This window comes from Beta vulgaris, chromosome 7, assembly GCF_026745355.1.
Source record: "Beta vulgaris subsp. vulgaris cultivar EL10 chromosome 7, EL10.2, whole genome shotgun sequence".
Taxonomy (NCBI): domain Eukaryota; kingdom Viridiplantae; phylum Streptophyta; class Magnoliopsida; order Caryophyllales; family Amaranthaceae; genus Beta; species Beta vulgaris.
In genome coordinates, this window is record NC_079208.1 from 3,023,079 (window position 1) to 3,046,250 (window position 23,172).

Sequence of the window (23,172 nt, forward strand, 5' to 3'; positions counted from 1 at the left end):
ACAAAGTAACTGTAGCCTGCAAAGTTGCCTTCCAACTAACGACAGAACCACCAAGAGTAAATACATAACCAGTCATTGACCTCCTACTGTCAACATCTCCAGCATAATCAGAATCCGAATAACCAGTGACTAAACACTGGGTATCATTCCCATAAATGAGACCAACATCAGAAGTACCTCTTAGGTACCTAAAAATCCTCTTGACTGCCTGCCAATGCTCCTTACCAGGATCACCCATGAACCTACTAACTACACTGACTGCATGTGCAAGATCCGGCCTAGTGCAAACCATAGCGTACATCAAACTCCCTACTGCACTAGCATAAGGAACCCGACTCATGTACTCCTTCTCCTCAGCAGTTTTGGGTGCAAAAGCCACAGACAAATGATTATTTGAAGCACTTGGAGTGTCTATAGGCTTTGCAGTTGTCATGCCAAACCTTGATAGAATCTTCTGAATATAACCTTTCTGACAAAGAAAAGTTTCTTCTGACTTCTTTCCCTATAGATCTCCATCCCCAAAATCTTCTTTGCAGCACCCAAATCTTTCATCTCAAACTCAGCACTGAGAAGACCCTTCAACCTCTGAATATCAGACTTAGCCTTAGCAGCTATAAGCATATCATCTACATACAGAAAGATATATGAAAGAACCATCACTCAACTTGTTATGGTACACACAGCAATCATACTCACTCCTGTTGTAGCCCAACTCAATCATGTAGCTGTCAAACCGCTTATACCACTGCCTAGGAGACTGCTTTAGCCCATACAAGGACTTCTTCAATCTGCAAACATAGTCTTCTTTTCCCGGAACTTGGAACCCATCTGGTTGTGTCATATAAATCTCTTCTTCCAACTCCCCATGTAGGAAAGCTGTTTTCACATCTAGTTGCTCAAGTTCAAGATCCTGATGTGCAACCATTGCTAGTAGCACCCTGATGGAAGTATGTCTGACTACTGGTGAGAAAATCTCATTATAATCTACCCCTTCCCTTTGTGTGAACCCTCTTGCAACAACCCGAGCTTTATATTAACCCCCTCAGTAGGTGAAGACCCCTCTTTCTTCTTGAAGACCCATTTGCATGTCACAATCTTCCTTTCCTTAGGACGTTTAACTAACTCCCAAGTCTGATTTTTATCGAGAGACTCCATCTCATCTCCCATTGCAGCAAGCCATAAAGTAGACTCACTTCCAGAAACAGCTTCCTTATAGGTGGATGGCTCATGATTTTCAACCTCCACCTCCTCAGCAACCTGAAGTGCATAGGCCACCATATCTTCAAAACCATACCTCTTTGGAGGCCCCACACCAACTCTTCTAGCTCTATCAAGTGCTATGCTTGGTTGATGAATTTCAGATGGTGGCTCTTCTTCATGTTGATCTTCTCCACCTTGGTGCTGTGATTCACTCTCAGCCTGAGTGACTTGCAGCTCCACCTGTTTATCAACATCTCCACTGACAGACTCACGGTAGACTTTACAGAAGGGTTAAGCATGGAATTTTCATCAAATATTACATTCCTACTAAGTATGACACGATTTTCAGAAGGTGACCATACTCTATAGCCCTTAACCCCAATCCCAAAACTAACAAATCTACCCTTCTTAGCTCTAGGTTCTAATTTTCCCTCATTTACATGATAATAGACAGTAGAACCAAAAATTCTCAACAAAGAGTAATCTGCAGGCTTACCAGACCACACCTCATAAGGTGTCTTGCAGTCAATACCTGTGTGGGGTCCCCGATTGATCAGATAGCAAGCTGTGCTTACAGCTTCTGCCCAAAACCTCCTAGCCATCCCAGCATTTGAGAGCATGCACCTTCCCTCTCCAGAAGTGTCTGATTCATGCGTTCTGCAACTCCATTCTGTTGTGGCGTGTTTCTAACAGTATGATGGCGAGCAATCCCTTCATTTTTGCAGAACTCATCGAACTCAGACCAACAGAACTCCAGACCATTATCAGTTCGCAGCCTTTTGATCTTCCTTTCAACTTGATTTTCCACTAAAACCTTCCACTTTTGAAATTCTTGAAAGCATCACTTTTATGCTTCATCATAATCACCCAAGTCATTCTTGAATAATCATCAATCATAGACACAAAATACCTGTGACCTCCAATAGATGCAACTCGGGAAGGTCCCCAACAATCAGAGTGAATATAATCAAGTGTACCTTTAGTTGTATGAACCGCCTTTGGAAACTTGCTGCGATGAAGCTTCCCAAACACACAGTGTTCACAAAACTCTAGGCTCTGCACCTTGTGCCCACATAGAAGATCCCTTTTCGACAGAATTTGCATCCCTCTTTCACCCATGTGCCCAAGTCTCATATGCCACAACTTGGTCAACCCTCCTTGTGAATCTCAGATGATGCAACAGCAGCAGAATCTGTCATAGTAGACCCTGAAGAATATATAAGGTACCAACTTTAATACCTTTCAGAACCACCTTGAACCCTTGTAGACACTCATAGCTCCACCTTCACCTTGAAAACTGAACCCCTTACTATCTAGAAGACTCAGAGATATCAGATTCTTTGTCATTAATGGAACATGCCTAACTTCGTTCAAGGTACAGAGTGTACCATCATGAGTCCTCACCCTTATAGAGCCTATCCCAACTACTTTGCAGGCAGCACTGTTAGCCATAGAAACATTGCCTCCATCTATCTGCTTGTAAGTTGAAAACCACTCCCTGCATGGACTAATATGATACGATGCCCCAGAATCAAGAACCCACACATCCCTACAATGTGACTGGCTATTAACTACTAGGGCCAGATCTTCTTCAGAATCACCTCCAGTTTCTGCCAAAGCAGCAGAACCTTCACTTTTATCCTGCTGTTTCTTTTTCTTAGGACACTCATTCTTCCAATGCCCCTTCTCCTTACAGTAATTACAGATATCAGTAGTTTTAGGACCCTTAGAATTCGAATTTTTAAAGTTCGTTTTCTTTTTACCAGATTTCTTTTGTCCCTTCCCTCCAGTAACTACTAATCCAGATGCCTGATTTTCTGTACTAGACCCAGAAGCCTGGTGACGGACTTCTCTAGTATGCAAAGCAGATCTTACTTCTTCTAACGACAGACTATCTTTACCGACAATAAATGAATCCACAAAATTCTCATATGACATAGGCAAAGATACCAACAGAATTAAAGCAGCATCCTCATCATCTACTTTAACATCAATATTTCGCAGATCTAGTAAGATGGTATTTAATTTATCAAATGATCTCTTAAAGACGTACCTTCCTGCATACGCAGGCTGAACAGACGTTGCTTCAAAAACAACTTGTTGGTTAGAGATTTCGTCATGTACAAGCTCTCTAACTGCAACCACAGACCAGCAGCAGTGTCCTGCTCCGCAACTTCAGTAATTATGTCGTCAGACAGACACAACATAATTGTTGAATGTGCTTTCTCCTCCAGAATTTCCATCTCAGCGGTAACCGAATCCGTTGCCTTCTTGGCCAACGGTCCCACAACCCCTGTTGCTTCAGTAAAGCCGCATCTTGATTTGCCACAGACAAAACTATTCCTCCCAGTAAATTTATCAATTTTGACATTCATCCCAGACATCTTTCTCACACAGATCGAACACCAAAGCTCTTGATACCAATTTGTTATAACGGATGTGAGAGAGAAACAAATTATGAATGCAAAAAACGATAAAAACAGACAACAGATTTACGTGGTTCACCAATTTGGCTACATCCACGGCAGAGAGAGAGAATATTTTATTATATGAGAAGAACAGATTACAGAGAGAGAAGAATGTATTTCGTGATGTAAAACCTAGGTAAAAATAACCTATTTATACAAAACGGTCAAAAACGCGTAAAACGCGTTATGTTAAAACAGCCCGTCCCGCGCCCGCGGGGTATCACCCGCGCCCGCGGGATCGAGCCTGCGCCCGCGGGTTTCCGAGCTTGGCTTGAATTCAAGGCATCTTTTACAACAATAAAAAGTGGGTCCCACACAATGGAGAGCCATCTCTCCATCAACCCAAATGGTATCTCCCCCAAGAGCCCTTTGGCAAAGTGTCTCCATGGAGAGACACCCAAGACACACCTAAGAGCCCCATTGTTGGGTAAGAGGTGGCTCTCCATTTTCTCTCTCCTTGGAGAGCTAGTTGGAGAGCCCCATTGTACATACTCTAAGATTGTGTAAACTCCCTAGTCCCTAGTCCCTAGTCCCTAGTCCTATTGTATACCGTTGATTTTTTATCTATAGGAGCCACGAAGGCAGTATAAAGTATAAAGAATGAGAGGAAGATTTGAACTTGTGACATATCGTTCATAACACCTCAATCTTAACCACTAGGTCAAGATATCCTTGATCCTAATTATAGTGTATTTCATTGTATTTTATTGATCGATATATATTATAATGTTATAATGATAAATATTTTACAAAAATATATCCCGAGTTTAATAAGAGAATAATCTATGAATATTCACTATCACACCCCCAATCGTCGGAGTAGGAGAAAGTCGAGCGTTCAGATTGGATTTGAGTCATGCATCAAGTGATGAGGGATCGTAAGATATCATAAGATCAAATAGAGATGCAACACTGACCAAATGACGACGAGGGAAGCAACAACCACAATCTACATAGAGGATCAGAGAAAGTTGTTGGCCAAATGACAAACGGTGTGTGCGGGTTGTGGATTCGAGATATGTTGCAGAGTTAAATATAATACTATGGTTGAGGAGGCATTATTGATGTTGGAGAAACAAAAGTAGAAAGTACCACTAAATATATTGCAAATAAGAAACAACAAAAACATTTTCGAATTGAAAGTAACTATGAATTTAGGAAATAGAATAACATTTTCCATACTAAAAGTAACTAGATTTCAAGAATGTGTGACACATGAATTAGTTAGTTATGTTTTGTTGATTATATAGGTTTACAAAGATGAGGTTTTTCTTATCATTTTAAATATTGTTTAACTTTAATAGTTTTTCACTTTCTTTTATTGAAATTAGATCACATTCTAAAAAAGTTGAATAAGATGTATAATGTTCAAATAAAATTAAAATACTTCAATGATAGAGTATTAAACTATTCCTATCAAAGAACCAACTTAACCAAAAGCTTAAGCTGATGGTTGGAGTCCTAAGAATAGTTTAATGCTCTATCACTCCCCCTCACGCGATAGCCCATTGGGCTTGAAGTGTGGATGCAGCACAAACCTCCTTCATATCTGGCACTAAATATTACGCTAGAAATGAGGGGTGGATAAGATTTGAACCCGTGACCTTTATGTCATGCTGGCTCTGATACCGTATCAGATGACCAACTTAACCAAAAGTTTAAGCTGATAGTTGGAGTCGTAGAATAGTTTAATACTCTATCATTCAAGACCACCTGATCCAAAATATAAAAAAAATGATCCCAATATACACATTGTGTTTTCTCTCTAAAGGCACCAATTAAACACCACATCCATACCTTACGATATTCTTTCATGACTTCATCAGGAAACATAGACGAACCAAGACCATTTTTCCTATTTTTTTTTATATCGCTAGGTGGGATTTGGCCATCGCGATTATAATTCAATTATGCAATTACATATTAAAATGGACTTCTCCAACCCAAAAATTATGACATTATATTCACAACTTTTTTAATGCTTTTGTTTTATGAAGAAAAATCATTTCCAACTTGGATCATTATATTAAAGAATAGATAAAGAAATATCTAAAATTTGTGTCCAAAAGTATTTCGACACAAGTGCAATTATATTTTTTTTTCTCAATCAACATAATTTATATTTCATGTCGTCACATTGGATCATAAACTAGTTTGTTGTGATAAAGGAAATAAATGTTATATACTTATATTTGATAACGGAGCCATGAGATCTTTTATTTTCTTGATTTATAAGCACAATGTAAAATACTTAAGGTTTCTAGTCCACATATACATAGACTAAAAATTTCGAAGAAGGTAGAATATTGTGAAAATCAGTCTTGGTTGAATCAAGAACATTGGATTGAGGACTTCAAATTTAGCTTGTTCAATAATTAAGGTTTCTAGTCCAAATATAAAAAGAAGATTAAAGAAGTACGTTACATCAAGAATCAAATAATGAAAGATGAAAAAGTCATTACATATTCCTTTATAGTAAGTTATCATAGAAACTAGCTAGAGTTGTGCGCAAGTAGAGGATCCATTTAGAAGGGTACTAAATTGAATGATATCAAAGACATTTTTATTGCTTGCTTGAGTAGTTTGACATGTATCCAACAAACTTTAATTACATAATCATATAGTACTATTTTCTTTATCAAGTTTTTCAGCCTGATACGTAGATATATAACTACTAGTCCACCCTTTTGTAGGCCGAAAAAGGTGAATGAATCTACCTGGAAAAAGAATTGAGGTGGGTTTTTGTCTCCAACCCAAACTTCATCGAAAACATCATCTTATCATTTAATATAAGAAAGTATATGATGAAACCATCTCACATAAATTATTTGATATAATAAATCATGCTATCCTTTGAGTTTGTGTGATTGCATAAGCTAACTAAGACTCTGTTCTTTTAAACTAAAATGGGCTGAAATGAACTAAATTAAACTGCGCTAAACTGAATTGAATTGCGCTGAACTGAACTGCAATTAACTGAAATTAATTGAAAATAAGTCCAAAAGAACAGGGCTCAATAAAAAATGAAAATAACTGCAACTCAAGTAGTTGCTTGATTGACATAAATTCATTCGAATTAGAATTTCATAGAAAGTAAGATAATGTAAGGTTGTTCGAATTACAATAATATAGGAATCTGTACGCGTACTTAGCTTCCTACGAAGTTCCACTTTTCATAAAATGGATGGAGGAAGATATTCACCTAGGGGGACCTATGTAAGTAGAACTTCCCATAATCAACCAAAAAGCTTCAACGAAAATACTACTTCTTATGAAATAATAATTCCTACATGCAACTAACAAGCCTTGAGAATAATAACATACTCTGTTAAATCAGGTGCCTCCCTCATTCGAGAAGTTAATGGGGGGACAATTGAGAAAGTGGAATTTAACTGGATCTGGGGTATTCATGCTCCGCCCAAAATTAAGAATTTTCTTTGGAAAGCTTGTAATGATGGGCTGGCTACTACTAGTAGACTGGAGAGAAGCCATATATTTGTTCCCCAAAATTGTTGTTTTTGTGACTGCCCTTCAGAGACAATCTGTCATCTCTGCTTTCAATGCCCTTTTACTTTAGATATCTATTTCTCATCTTGAGGATAAGTTTCATTGGCCTGCCTATCCTAGCTGGTTTTCTACCCTTCAATTGAGTTCGTTCCGTTCGGTTTTAGAAGCTTGTCACATCAATTTGACGTTGGAGTACCTTACGAAGTTAAGTATAGTGTGGTGGCATGTGTGGTATTTTCGGAATAAATTAATTTTCAATAACGAGAGTACGTCCTTTTCTCAAGCTAGTTTTATTATTCACTCTTTTATGGGAAAATGGGAGAAGGCCAACTTAGAAATCCCTTCTTTTAATACCCCTCTCCCCAAGGATTGTAAACTCCCAGTCCGTTCAGGCAAAAATCTTATTTGGTCCCCGCCTAATGAGGATGTGCTGAAAGTTAACTTTGACGGATCCAAGCTGGACAATGGCCAAGCGGCGTATGGGTTTGTCATCAGAAACTCCAATGGAGAAGTGCTCATGGCTAGGGCGAAAGCGTTGGGCGTTTACCCTTCGATTCTTATGGCGGAAGCCATGGGGCTTTTAGAGGGCATAAAAGGAGCCATTTCGCTCCAAAATTGGAGTAGAAAGATCATATTTGAAGGAGATAACATTGCTGTTATCAACGCTATGAGCCCAAGTGCCACTGGTCCCTGGACCATTGCTAACATTATCTTGGATGCAGGTGCTCTCTTGGGCCATTTTCAAGAGGTCAAGTTTCAACATTGCTATAGGGAGGCTAACCGACTGGCGGATTTCATGGCTCACAAGGGGCATTCTCACCCTGAAGTCTTGTGTTGGCTCCCCCCCTACTGTATTGATTTTTCCCTTCTTATCCGTAAGGATGTTTTAGGTTGGCCCCCTGACTAAGTTGGGCCATCTAAGGTTTTTCTTTCCCAATCAAAAAAAAAAAAAAAAACAATTATACATCTATGTATATTAATTATTAATAATCTATTAAAAGGCATTTATAAATAAGAAACGGTACATGTAGACACATAATTGTGTCTCCTCGCTTAAGGATCTAACTAGTTATTAGGCCCGGGCTATGCCCCGGGTAAGAAAAATTTCATTTATTAATATTGTACTTTGATATGATAGCACTAAATACAACTTGGTCTAGTGGTTAAAACTTTAATACATGAACTTCATGGGATCAAAACCTATACTATGCAATTTCTACTTTTTTTAGTGTACATGGATTACATGAACTAAAACTCCCTAGGGAGAGCGCCACGTGGCACCGTTCCCGGTTTACGCACGCCTTTTAATATCACTAGTAGAATAAATGCTATTTGCTGCGGTCAAAAAGAGGCATATTGCTGCGTTTTTGGGCGCGCAGCAATTAAGGGCGCAGCAATAGGTATTAATTATATTGCTGCGGTTTTAAACCGCAGCAATATCTACGCAGATATTGCTGCGGTTTCTAGTCCAAAACCGCAGCAATATATGTTTTTTTTAATTGAAAAAAATACAACATATTGCTGCGGTTTTGACCAAAAACCGCAGCAATAGGTACCGGTAAATTGAAAAAAAAATATTTTTTTTTTTTTGCATTATTCTATCAAATTTGAAAGACAAAAAGGCGGAAAGAAAATAAAACACTACTAATTGAAACTAATGACAAAAAATTATAATACAAATTCAAAAACATAAAAAATACAGATTAAAGTATATTATTACAATAAATTTAAGGCAGATTATAAAAAAATCAAAATTATAATACCAAAACAAAAAGCCTAATTTGTTAATAAAACTAGGTACTAATCTACTACTCCAAGATGCAAGTAAATGACCTAAAATCTAATCAACTATAAGCAACTCATACACTACTGATTGAAATGGATTCGCTTGAAGATGAGTGGGTATACCGGAGCTGAACCACCCGCAATGGAGGTGGATCTGAGAGATGTCACAAGATCTCAGAATATCACAGTGTGAGTGGGTATACCGGAGGGAAGTGGTGCACCCGGTCCTTGGTTAACTAGAATATCGGATTCACTGCACTTGTTTGTATCACCCCAAAATCGATTTGGCTTGTCAACGTTCTTTGGCGCTGCGACAAGCCAATCGTCTTCTTCGACAAGCCAGAGGCAATAAACATCACCAATTAAAGGAAAGAGAAACAGCGCAACAAATTGACAAAAGAGTATAATACCAAAACTTCGAAAATATAGAAATAATCGTCTTCTTCACATCCTCTATAAATGACGAACGACGACTGAATTTATAGAAGAGTTTGCGAGCGACGATCCAAACGACTGAATTTATAGAAGGGTTTGCGAGCAACGAACCAACGACTGAATTTGGCGTGAGTTGTGAGAGAGCGCTGAAACAATGGTGAACAGTTGTGGTCGAGAGGAAGAGAGGAGGAGAGGAAGAGAGGAGAGAGAAGATGAGAGAGGAGAGAGAAGATGAGAGGAAAGAGGCGTGAGTTTTGAGATATGAGGGAAGAGGCGTGAGTTTTGAGTTTTGACTTTTGAGATATGAGGGAAGAGGCGCGAGAAATAAACCCTAATTGAGTAATTGGGCCGCGTCTTTTTTTTTTTTAGAATAGACAATATTGCTGCGGTTTTGGGCGGGAAACCGCAGCAATATATTTTAAAAATATTTTTTATTATATTGCTGCGGTTTCCCGCCCAAAACCGCAGCAATATTAGTCTCTCCAGGCCCCACATTTTTTTTAAAATGTATCCGTTGAGCAATATTGCTGCGGTTTTAGGCGGGAACCGCAGCAATATTGTTATTTTCTATTTTTTCTATTTTTTTGCGTGTAATATTGCTGCGTATAGGTAAAACCGCAGCAATATCACCGCAGCAAATAGCATTTATTCTACTAGTGTATATTAGTATAGATAGATTTGTAAATGTAATTAGTGTAAAGATTAAAGGTATTAATTGAATATGTTTTGTTCATCTTATTTTTAGTCTTTATTAGAAAAAATAAGTTTAGATGAGGTCTAATAAAGTCTAATAAGTTCAAGTTCAATTCAGCAAAAATAAGAAATAAGGTATGACACCCTCACAAAATAGATCAAATAAAAGTTCATATGAGTTAAATAAGATCTAATGAGGACTAATAAGTTAATATAAGTTTAATTAAGTTCAGATAAGCAAAATAGGTTGAATAGAAGAGTCCCAAGTTTGTAATAGAGATTAATAAACAATATTAACTTGAATATCATCATTATCACCATTAATATAAAAATGTACTCCCTCCTAGGGATGTGTACCAGTCTAGGGCTGGATCGGAACCGGCCAAACCATTAGACCTTGATTGCGAGTTGGATTATAACTTTACCTCGCAATATGGACTGCTGAATTTCCTAGATTATATGTGGAAAAAACTTTATCTACCCAGTGGGTCAACAACCCACTACTAATAGAAACAAATAAATAATGGAATCCAACTCGTCACTTCTAATATTTTTTTAACTAGTTATTAGGCCCGGGCTATGCCCCGGGTAAGGAAAATTTCCATTTATTAATATTATACTTTAAAATGATAACATCAAATATCACTTGGTCTAGTGGTTAAAACTCTAGTATATAAACTTGAAGTCACGAGATCGAATCCTACACTATGCAATTTCTAATTTTTTTGGTTGTATGTGGATTACATAAAGTAAAATGAACTTAGGGAGAGCGCCACGTGGCACTGTTCCTTGTTTAGGAACGCCTTTTAATATATTAGTATAGACTAGCTTTTAACCCGTGCAAAAATGCACGGGAGGCCACATTTATATGAGATATTATAAATTATTTATTAGACAAAAAGACAAATGTTATTAATGTCAGCAACATTTTTGTTTAATGAGATTGATTGAAATCAAATTGAATTGACAACACATTATGATAAACAAACAAACAATTCACTATCTAAATTGATATATATAAAATTGGGTCAATTACAACTCAATACACGATTTAAACATTTTGAGAAACTTCCTTATAAACCACATTGGTTGAAACAGATGAGTTGCCACAATCTTTATCACATATTAAGATTTTCATACCCTTTTTGCTTGTAACTGAAATAGTAACATATAATTGTCCGTGGTTGAATACATAACCCAGCTGAAAAAAATGGGTAACTTTATTCCCTAAATGCGTCAATTTACTTATACAAAGCTGACTTGTTTAACATTAAAAGTAACCCATTCTGAATTAAAAATACAGTAACCCATTTCGACGTGAAAGTGACTTGTTTTGACCTAAAGTGAAATACTCTGATTAAACTTATTGTACTCCCGGTACACATAATAGTAATTGAATATAAAACCTACTAACCCTAACACTCTAATCATCACCACTGTGTTATACACTCTCGTTCCTCATTCCTCTTCCCTCATTCTCTATCTTTTCCTTCAAAATTGCCAACACTCAATTTTTTTCATACCGAAATTGCCAAAAATTACAACCTTAAATTTGTTGATCTATTTTAAAAATGATATTTCGATTTTTTGCACCTAAAAAAATACTTAATTTTTTATCAATTCTATTTTCAGTTTGTTTGTTATTTGAGATTCGATATTATCTATATCATTTACGTATATGTTGTGATTGTTACTTGTGTTCACTCAGATCGAAAAGTTGATTAATATTTCACCTCAAATTTTAGTTTTAAAATATTTTAAAATATGTTCCTTAAAATCTTGTGTAAATAATTAAATATTTAGTAAGATATTGATGACTTAAAAGTCTTGACATTGTAATTATCCTATATACTAAATATAAATTAACAAAAAATAAAGTATAAAGACATTTTCCAATTCAATTTATTTAAAAAATAAGTTTGACTTATTACATGTATAAACAATATATTTCATTATTTATATCTCACATCGACTGCTCCTTACAAAATTGAGATCAAGATTTCGAGCACCAACTCAGTGAATTTCATAATTATAAAACAGGTAGTTTGCTTAAAGAAACAAAAACTTTATAATTTATATTAAATAAATGAATAGAGCAACATGAGTAAAGTAGAAGTTATAGGTTTTATTATTATGTTCCAATGAACTTGTTATCATGAATTTTCTAAGTTGTAATACCTATGTTCGATTTTGATTATTAAGTTAGTATTAAACTATTAATTAAAATTGGACCTCGATGTGGAAAGTCTATGGATATTATGCCAAATGTGATGGTGTGATATATAACTCATGTATTATATATGTTATCTCGTTAGCAAGTGTATTAGCCTAGAGAAAAATTGATTGAATATTTATGGTTGCACCCACGCATTACGATCGGTCCCAGTAATGTCAGAAACCACACACATGGTTCTGCATATCAGAAATGATGATTTAGAAGTTAAAAATTCATAAATAAATTCATATTAGTTTAGAAAAATAAATCCAAAATGTTAACTATCTATAAGTTCGACTAAAAGTACTTCACAAAATCAAAATTTTACATTATCCACGTTGAAATATCAATTTTTGTTCATTTAATTAAAGGAATGTAAAAATTCTTTTAATCTATTAACATTAATCTAATAAGCTCCTTTTCTTTTAGTTTGAAATTTAATTATGGATTATGATAACATCAGTTACGTTTTAACTTTTCATGTTTATTAACTTTAATGAACTTGTAATGAGCCTTCAGTTTTATACTACACTCATGACAATAATCAAAATAGACAATAAATTTAATTATATCATGCCTTAAAAAATTCACCCAACTTAAATGACTAAAATAATATAAAAATTACTTCTATCACATTATTGATAGGGTAAACATATAATCTTATGTATAAAGTTTGATGAAAATTAAACAATTATCTCAAGGCTATATGTATTCCATCATCCCACTCAATAAAACTCTATGTAAAAGCCTTGTTTGTCTATCATTAAATAAGGCTAAAAGTCTGGGTAAAATACAACTTATTAATACCCGTAATATATATATATATATATAATATATATATATATATATATTATAATATATATATATATATATATATATATATATAATATATATATATATATATATATTATATATATATATATATATATAATATATATATATATATCAATCAATTTTGTTGAGCAAAGAAAAAACAAATTGATATCTAATTCCACAGGTTAAAGAAACCCATAATACATTTATCGACTAATTATAACCTCAATGACATATTAAGTTATATGTTGACGAATTATAACCTCAATGACATCTTAATTCGCACATAAATTCATATCTAATATGAGTTTATGATATTTAGATTTGTACAGAAAAGTACAACTTAATTTAAATTAGTATAGTTCATTTAAAAATCAACTATTTTGCATAATGAATTATTCCATGTAAGTTTCATAAGATAACCTCAATAACCTAGCTCTTTCTTTCCAATTGTGGCAATATGGATGTAACCACACAAAAAGGTGCATAATCATTTTCAGCCATTTGCGTTTATAGAAGAAAAGTGTATGTAAGCAATGAATTGGTGAAAGCAATATATGTAAACATTTATATATGATCACATAATTACTGCTATACGAAATAATTTAAGAAAGAAAAGTATAAGCATCAAGCAATGATATGGTGAAAGCAGGATGGTTGAAAAATTGGGACTTTTATTTTATTTTTTCCTTTACTGATTTTTGTAGACTGAATATCATTTCATGTATATTTATAGAGCTAAATGAAGGGCTTTATAATAAATTCCATATAAAAAAAACCTCCCATAAAAAGAACAGGCAATTGGTGCATTGATTGATTATGATTGTCAATCAGTTATACTAATCGTAAATGGAAACCTGTAATAATTGACATTATTAAAGAAGGATGATGCTCACTTGCACTCCTTATCGCAAGACACGTGGCATGTAGCAGCAAGAATCATGACACGTGGCAAAATGTATTGGTTAACTGCCATGTGGCAAGAATGAACCTTGTTATATATATATATATAGATGATGAAACACACGGCAATCTTAATTGGTTCGATCCAAGGACAGAGCAGTTTGAGAAAGTACTCCCAATAGTTTGGATTATTCTACAATAACCTATAGTTGGGATTATTTTGTGCGGAACGGCGATAGTTTGGATTATTCTTATCAATTTTTCCAAATTAGAAAAAGTTGATATTTTGAAAATATAAATTAAGAGACAAAATGACAAATTGAATAACAACTCCCTCAATATTTTAAAACGACTCACTTGGAATCTTGAGACTATTCACAACTAGAGAGAATTTTCTACATTTTTTTCAATATTTAAGAAAAAATATAGTCATGTGGAGTATATCTTGTTTGATTCGTTTCAACGAGTACTTTATTAATATTCAATCATTATAGTTTCTACTGCGAAAAATATAAGATTAAGGAAGTACATTGGTAAACGCGCACAATCAGTACTTAAGTTATAAAAATACAAAGGAAGTACATAAAAACTTTTGTTTTTATTTATCAATAAAGTTACACGGTCGATATGTAAATAGAGCAAAAATCAAAATGATGAACTACTCTAAAACCGATCTGAGGAAGTACCTCATATAATACTATCATAACACAAGTAAATATGAAACGTGTCCATACTAACACTCCTTATGCAGCTGAACTTCTTGTCATCCTATAAGCTAGCTACACAGTGTGCGAAAAGTTAAGATTATAAAAACGCAATCATCTACTTCAATTGTAAAAACACGGTGTATCTTAACTTAGGAGATAGAGTAGACATTTATTTGAATATTTTGACCTCTTGCAGGCAATGGCTCAGGGCGAACTCTATGATCCTTATTAAGCATTGCAACCGCCAATTTAATCTTGTAGCGGACAATATGGCTAAGGCATGTAAAAGCATGAAAGCCGCTTGTATTGTAACCAATTAACTCTGAATTGTAATAGTTTTGAAACTATTAGTTAATGAATGAATAAATGAAAGACTTTTTTATTAAAAAAAAAAATTGGAATTTTTTAAATATAACTAATCATAAATTGAATATGCCCTGAGGAGGAAAAGACCCAGAGGCAGCAGGAGATAAGACTTCCAAGTGATTAATGCAGGGACCAACAAATTGAAAAAAACAATATAAATACATAAATTATACGTATAGCATATATAATATATGAGGACGAAATTCAAACACGAAAGTTTGGAGTTTGGACCCCCCCCTAAAAAAGCCCTCACTTGGACAATCTTATCTCATCTCTTTAACTATATACATCTACATCTGCTTATGGAAAAGGGAAAAAACAGGTGGAGTGGATTCCATAACGTGCGAGAAAAAACTAAATTTTTATCCGGAGAGGTCATTTTGTTTATTTCCTCCATCTAGAAATGGCCAAACATCAATAATGTCACCTTTAGCTATGGAAAATTTGTACCGTTTTCTCAAATTTGTAGTAGACTTTAGGTTTCAATGAACTATTTAAGAAGCCTACCTCTAAATTTTTTTTATAACGAAAAACTAAAATAAAAGAAAAAAAGTTTAAATTGTTTTTGTGACAATTTCTTGTCATTTATAAAGTTATAAACTTATAATGTACATCCATACGGCCGGTTCAATTTGACATAAACAACTGAATTGAATTGAATTGAACTAATTGCAACTGAACTAAACTTATTCCAACTGAACTGAATTGAATTGAGCTAATTGCAACTGAACTGAACTTATCCCAACTGAACTGAAATGAATCTAATTATTAAATTATAATTGGGGCTGAACTGAATTGAATTGCAACAAACCGAATTAAACTGAACAAAATTGAACTGAATTGAAAATAAGTTGACGAAAACAGGTTTAGTTCTGGATTAAAGTAAATAGGAATGGAAAGAGAATAAGTGATATTGCATCTTGTAAGATGTTGAGTACTTGAGTTGGTAATTACTCCACCTTCCTCCTTAGTGGTAGACATTCTAATTAAACTTCTAATTTCTTATGGGGTAGGGCTCTTAATTGACATTTTTTAATAATTTTTGGCTAAGAGCGGTTTAATTTTAGTATGACCTGCAACAATTTAAAACAAGTATTTTCGTTTTTTCACTATTCATATTTTCACTTTGATTAAAATTTGTGACTTGTATATAATGAAAAACATAGTGAAGTGGGATCTTGTTAAATTCGTCTCCAGGCATACTTTCATAAAATGTAATTTTTATAATTTTACTTTAATGTAATTATAGATATTTGTGGTCACAATAATGTCTTGACATGCGTGAAAGTGAATTTGTTGCAATTAATTCGAATCCGAGAAAGTAATTTGATTTTACGTAATTTGATCCTCAAAAGTGGCATGAATTTGCCCAACATAATTCCAACTATTGAACTAATAATTAGTCATATTCATATTTAATCATATTTATTTTACTTTGAAAATAGTTAACAAAGTTAAGGAAACCCTTTTCTTTTTATCACATATTTTGATTTTGAGCTTTAATCTTTCTATTGCCAATTTTTAAATTCCATATGATTAGTACTCCTATTATACAAGACAGACTAACTATATACTTCATGAGATAAGTATTTAGATCTTTGGGCTTGTTGGTTATCTTTTTTGTTTTATGTTTTTTAAAACCAAAAACAAAATTATAGAAATCAGAAAAAATAGTTTATAGTATTATGTTGTGAATTATTAAAATTGATATAGTATTTGATAAAAGTATTATTAATTTTAATTTTGTTATACTCCCTCTGTATTTTTTTATCTTTCTCACTTAGAATCTTGACAATATTCACAATTAGAGGGAATCTTTTAGATTTTTCTCAATATATAAGAAAAAATATAGTCATGTGGGGTCTTGTTTGATTCGTCTCAATGAGTACTTTATTAATATTCAATTATTATAATTTTTACTAATATGTAGTAAAAGATATTCAATGTAGAATAAGTACATTGGCAAACGTGCAAAGTCAAAGTAGGAAAGATAAAAAAATACAGAGGGAGTACCTCTTATATTATATAACTTTTACATTTATAAAACCAAAACACTGGAAAATGAAATTGGCAAGACAAATACTAAAGTTATATATTCGCTGCGTAATCTAAAGATCTTCATTGTTACTGTTCTTACATATACCAAGGAGGATCCATTTGTGTGGGGTGTGGGGTGAGTAAAGTAGGAGAGAGAAAGGGGTTAAAATAAATAAACAAATAAAATTGGGTTAAAGGAGGAGGGGGAAAATGAGTAAAATTGAATTAATAATGTAATAATGGACCATGTGATAGGGACATAAGAGGGTAAAAGAGTAAAAATATTCCAAATAAGGAATAAAGTAAAAAGCAAGAAAATCTTTTGAAAACGCACTTAATAAAAAAGAGGGAAGATTTTTAGAAAACGGAAGAAGTAGATTACAAAGTCTACAACATTTTCGCACGAATAACATTCTCTTACTTTAAGGAAGCAGCGAGAAACTGAGAATGACGAGTATATAAAGGTTTAGAACAGTGAGAATGAGACTGTGAATGCTATCATCAACGACATTATTCCCTAATTAATTAACATTGGCAATATAATATACAAGCCGTCTTAGCTCAGTGGTAGAGCGCGTGGCTTTTAACCACGTGGTCGTGGGTTCGATCCCCACAGACGGCGTTTAAGCAAGATTGTTTTTAACTAAAATTTAGATCAGCTTCGTGAATTATTCTTTTCCAAAAACAATTTTTTTTTGTAGTTTTTTCTTGCAAAATAATCTATAAATATGAAAATATAATTCATCTATCTATTTATATGAACACGTGACCTTTGGAATGAAAAGTAAGATTTTAACCATTAATACATTATTTTGTTTAATGTTTCAAATAAATATATAAAGTCTTGTAATAATTGAAGTTATCTAAAAAGACTTAACAAGTATATACTCCCTCCAATTTTTTTTATTGCTACATTGTTGTATGCACAATAATATATGCAATGTCATTTTCAAGGTTTTTGGAGTATATTTTTTTGATTCATTTAATGTAAAATAATGAAAAAAAAAGTAGTGTTTTGGGTGAAAAAAGAGAAGAATAAATATAAAAGTATTATTTTATGGTGGGTCAAGTACCCCAAATAAGGAGAGCAAGTTCCACATAATTAAAAACCTAGCCTCCCCTCTCCTTTTCTCTCTCTAAAACCCTAGTCTCCCTTACTCCTTCTTCATCAATTAAGGGGCTGCCATGGATGTTTTCATCCATGGTAAGCCCCTTTTTCCCTTTTATTTTCAGTTTTTAGTTCATTTTCTTGTTTTGTTCAATAAATTAGTATCTCTTTATGAGATTTTCTCAAACCCTTTTATGGGGTTTTTAGTTTCTTTTTTGGAAATCTCCTTCTCCCCTATGGGAGTTGTGAGTATGGTTCTTTTGTTTTTAGGTATGAGAAATTATTCTCATTGGTTGAAGTTCGAGATTCAACATGAAGATTTAGGATTTCACAACTTCTGTAAAATTATGGAAGATTATTGGAGTACGTTCATCCCAAAATTTCCGCATCTGCAGATCGTATGCCGAACCAGAGCGAACTCACAGATTGCATTGCTTCAGATGAAGATTTTTATTAAGGCAAAATTAAGTCAAATCTGCGATGTTTACATTTCTAGGGTGATATGTATTTCAATTAGAATTTTATGTTTTTCAAAAATGACTTGTAAGTGCCGTTTGGCGAAATATTAATGAAATCCCTTTTCTTTCTTTCAAAAAAAAAAAAGTACCCCAAATAAGGAAAATATACCAATTAAAAAGAAACAATCATTACGGAAAATGTAGCAATTAAAAAGAAACAACCATTAAGGAAAATGTAGCAATTAAAAAACCCGGAGGGAGTATATCTTTAACACTCTTACTAGTTATTGGACCCGTGCAAACTGCACGGGAACTTTTCAGTAATTTTTTTCCGCTAAAATCATTGAACAAATTAATATACAACATAGACGTGATAATATTAGGATACATAAAAAGGTATCATCAATTAAGTAACAGATTTAATAGCTCTTTTATTCGAAAGAAAGTTAATAAGGTGAACCTTATATACTTAAGTGATGAATTTAGAATTAATAAATAACAATCTCCATAAATATCATTAAAATAATTGACATTAACAAATTAGGCAAATATCTTCATTAGTCAGTAATTGAACATTTTGAAACACTACTTTGTACACCATGTTAGTTGTAATATTCGACTTCGCTCGATCTTTATCACAAATTAGAATCTTCAATCCTTTTTTGCTCGTACCTCTTGAAATCGCCACATAAAATTGTCCATGACTGAAAACCGGCCTAGGAAGATATAAACCAACATGAGATAGAAATTGCCCTTGGCTTTTATTAATTGTCATTGCAAAGCAAACAACCAAAAAAAATTGTCTCCTTTGAAACTTGATAGGAAATTTTGTTCCATCAAGTGGGGTTAGTGTCATTCGAGGAATAAACACCTTGTCGCCTACGTTACTTCCAAATATGACTACAGCTTCAACGATGCGATTACCAAGTTGTTTGACAACCAAACGCGTACCATTTCATGCATAACCCAGAAGTTTGGTCAATATTACAGAGAAGCATTGATCTGAACTTATTGATATGAATTTATCCGAATTGAAATGAACTAATCTGAACAAAATTGATCCGAACTTATTGGACCCGATTGAAACTTATTGGATCTGATTGGAACTTATTGGAACTTATTGAAACTTATTAGACCTGATTTGAACTTATTAGACCTTATTCCGTCGCATAATATAATGCTTGTTTCTTTTTCAGACGGTCTCCAAGACGTAACTTTGACATTTAATATCTTCAATTCCGTATTAATAAAAAATATAAAAAGTTGATATTATGAAACTACAAATTGAGACGAAAATCGAACAAGATCACACATGAATATGTATTTTATATATATACAAATGAAAATATTCGGTCAAAGATTTCAAAGTTTGACCCACCAAAAACGAAGTAGACACTATATTATGGGACGGAGGAGTAAAATTTATCTTTCAAAAAAAATAGTAATTATTAGTTATCTCTTATGATTAACATTTTAACAAAAAGAAATACTATTTATATGCTTGTCTATACACAACTTTCACCACTAATATATCTAATAGTGTTGCTCTAATTTCATAAAGCACTAGTAGGAAATCAATTAATAACATTTATATCTTTCATTGTTATTAGTAACGAAAATATGTTATATCTTGTTATTTAAAGACAAATTGCAAAATATTATAATTATGATGATTATTATTGTGAACCTTATTTGACCACGATTATAATGTTTTTTAATAATAACATAATCAACCAATAGTAATATGAGTAATAAAATAATAAATAATAAATAGTAATACAAACCTAATCATATATAATCATAGCGATAAGAATAACACATCAGTTAATCGTAGTATGAATAATAAAATAATAGGCAATATTACACATGTACATATAATACTATATAATAATCATAGTGATACTTTAATTAAAATTTAAATTCAAATTTATTGATCATTAACTATTTGGAATTGATTGGAACTTATTGGACATGATTAGAGCTGATTGGAACTTATGACCCTGATTGGACTTGATTGAAACTTATATGAACTGAACTTATCTGAACTAAACTAAACTGATTAAACATGAAACTTAATTTATTAAGGTAAACAGAACCCACCCTAACTTTTACGCTTGTCAATGTATTACTTTAGTCATTAATATCTCTAATATTTTATTTATAATAATTATAAAAAATTGGTAAGTATTATGAAAATATACAATTAAATTAATCCAACAAGATACTCCCTCTGTTTTTTTTTTATCATTCCTACTTTTCTGTGCGCGTCTTTCAATGCGCGTTTTAAAACTTAAATATCTTTCATTATATATTAGTAAAAATTATAACGATTGAATATTAATAAAGTACTAATTGAGACGAATCAAACAAAACCCCACATGACTATGTTTTTTCTTATAAATTGAGAACATTTGAGAAGATTCTCTCTATGCATGAATAGTGACAAGATTTCAAGTGAGAAAGATAAAAAAAAACAGAGAGAGTATTAGTTATTACATAGTAACATTTAAATTTATACATGTTATATTAAGTTCAAAGTTAGAAGTCTTTACCCATGGAAATATGCAACTGTTGGATGACATAAGGTAAACACATGGATTTACGAACAAGTATGTGAAACGGGCGGATTGGATCCACCGCTATAACTCGCGCATAAATGAACTTAAAGCAAATGACTTTGCCTTATGCGTGGAGGAGATTTTTTTCGCATTAACATGGGTACGTTGCTTCCTAGATAGAGCAATTTTCACCCTTCCATGCACAATTTCTTTCTTATTTTAATGATTTAAAAGGAGCATACATGTTCAGCCGTTTATAGCAACCAATTAATTGCTTTTAGCATGAGTACATCTACCTAACTAATCTATATTCATGTTATTATATGGATAAAAGTGCACTAGATATTGGAAAACACACAAAACAACTTCTTAAAGTACATTGTTGGACTAATGCAAAAGAAACTATATATTTGGACGGGGATTAAGTTCAGGATTTGGAGAGTGTTATGCAAGATCTTGGAGGAGGGTAATACCAATATCTTATTGCACCATTTTTTTGGTACATTATAAGAAGTTAGGACACCCTATTCTCAACATAGTGTCTAATTACGATGTGTATTTTTAAAAACTCTATTTTAGTTAGCCATTTCTCCTTGATTAAAATAACTTGGGATCAAATCCCGTTTACATTGATACTTTGTCTCTCTCCAAACAACAAAGATAAAATTATTTATGTATAATTGAAGTCTTTCTTTGGTTACGATTACTTTTGTATAACCAAAAAACCTTTTTGGAACTTATGTATTTCGGTTTTCGGAGATATGATGATACATCGATAGACATGATTATCTTTTACACAAGCTTATATCCACCTAAAACTTTAATATGTACTTACAACCTATCCGTTTTCCAAACATAGACAACATTAAAAAAATTCATGATTTTTTTTATTTTTTTGCAATCCCAAACTCCAATGTGAAAGTGAGGTCCGAAACACGTGATGGATTTCAAATTAAGCATTGTGAAGCTCGTAAGCAAAGTAAGAGGGACAAACAAGACACTCCTCCTAGTTATAAACACAAAGTGAAATAAATTGGAATAGAAATAGTGGGCTAGGAGAGTTATGCTCCTAGTTAAGCATTGTTTGGAAAATAAAGGGTAGAGGACTTTTGTACTATATAAAGACATCTTAGGTCTTGACTCTTTCAACACATTGGCAGTTTGGCACTCAAACATGTTGAGATGTTACATATACCTTTAGGTTTCTTGATTAGAATTGTTGAGGGAGAGATGATAAGTATGTATAAGTGAGGTTCTCTAATATATTTTGATTGATTAATAAAAGTTTTGGACCTTTGGTACTTATTTCATGTTCAAGTTTGTAACTAGTTTTTCGACGTTAAATTGTATTTGACATGTTTTTTTTAAAACTCGTATTATTTTCTTGTTAATTGTTGTCCGGAATTCATTACACAATTTATACCCGTCTGCTTACATAGACCTAAATCCACATTTGCCTACACGAAATCCGGTATCCACTCACTATCCATCTTGGCCACCTATATCCACATCACATCAAACCTAAAAACACTTGCCAAACACTATTAAACAATTGAAACTTCATCAAAAGTTCTCTAGAAATGCCGACCTACAACTCAAAAGTCTAAATATAACAAAGATTAGTGTTCTAATAATATATGTTTAAAAAGTCAAACAATAACCTGTCTAATCTGAAGACTCTTGAATAATAATCATTTGTAATAGTAGGATCTCTAGAATTAGTTTGGTTCAGTGTTTGGGCATTGCTATAAAATCCATAAAAGCAGTAGAGAAACCTAGATGATAGATTTGGCCAGTGATGAAGGTATTCGTCTCTTTATATTACTATAACTTCTGTAATAATCTATCCTCTTATCATATAAATGTCCCCAAAATCTGACAAATCCATTGCAGAACATCCATAGCACATTCAATAATCC

The 23,172-nt window shown here is 33.1% G+C and overlaps 1 protein-coding gene and 1 non-coding gene across 2 annotated transcripts; both read left to right on the forward strand.

The window, feature by feature from the left end:
• Positions 1–7,152: 7,152 nt before the first annotated feature.
• On the forward strand, positions 7,153–8,122 carry LOC109134751 (uncharacterized). The gene has a single exon (XM_019248817.3). The coding sequence runs from the start codon at positions 7,483–7,485 to the stop codon at positions 8,080–8,082; it is 600 nt and encodes a 199-aa protein (XP_019104362.1). The 5' UTR covers positions 7,153–7,482; the 3' UTR covers positions 8,083–8,122.
• A 9,557-nt stretch (positions 8,123–17,679) lies between these two features.
• Positions 17,680–17,751, forward strand: TRNAK-UUU (transfer RNA lysine (anticodon UUU)). The gene has a single exon. It is a non-coding gene; the product is annotated as a tRNA-Lys (tRNA).
• Positions 17,752–23,172: the final 5,421 nt, after the last annotated feature.

Excerpts from the sequence above, each read along its gene's own strand:
- LOC109134751 (XM_019248817.3), top strand. The coding sequence starts at position 7,483 with ATGGGAAAATGGGAGAAGGCCAACTTAGAAATCCCTTCTTTTAATACC.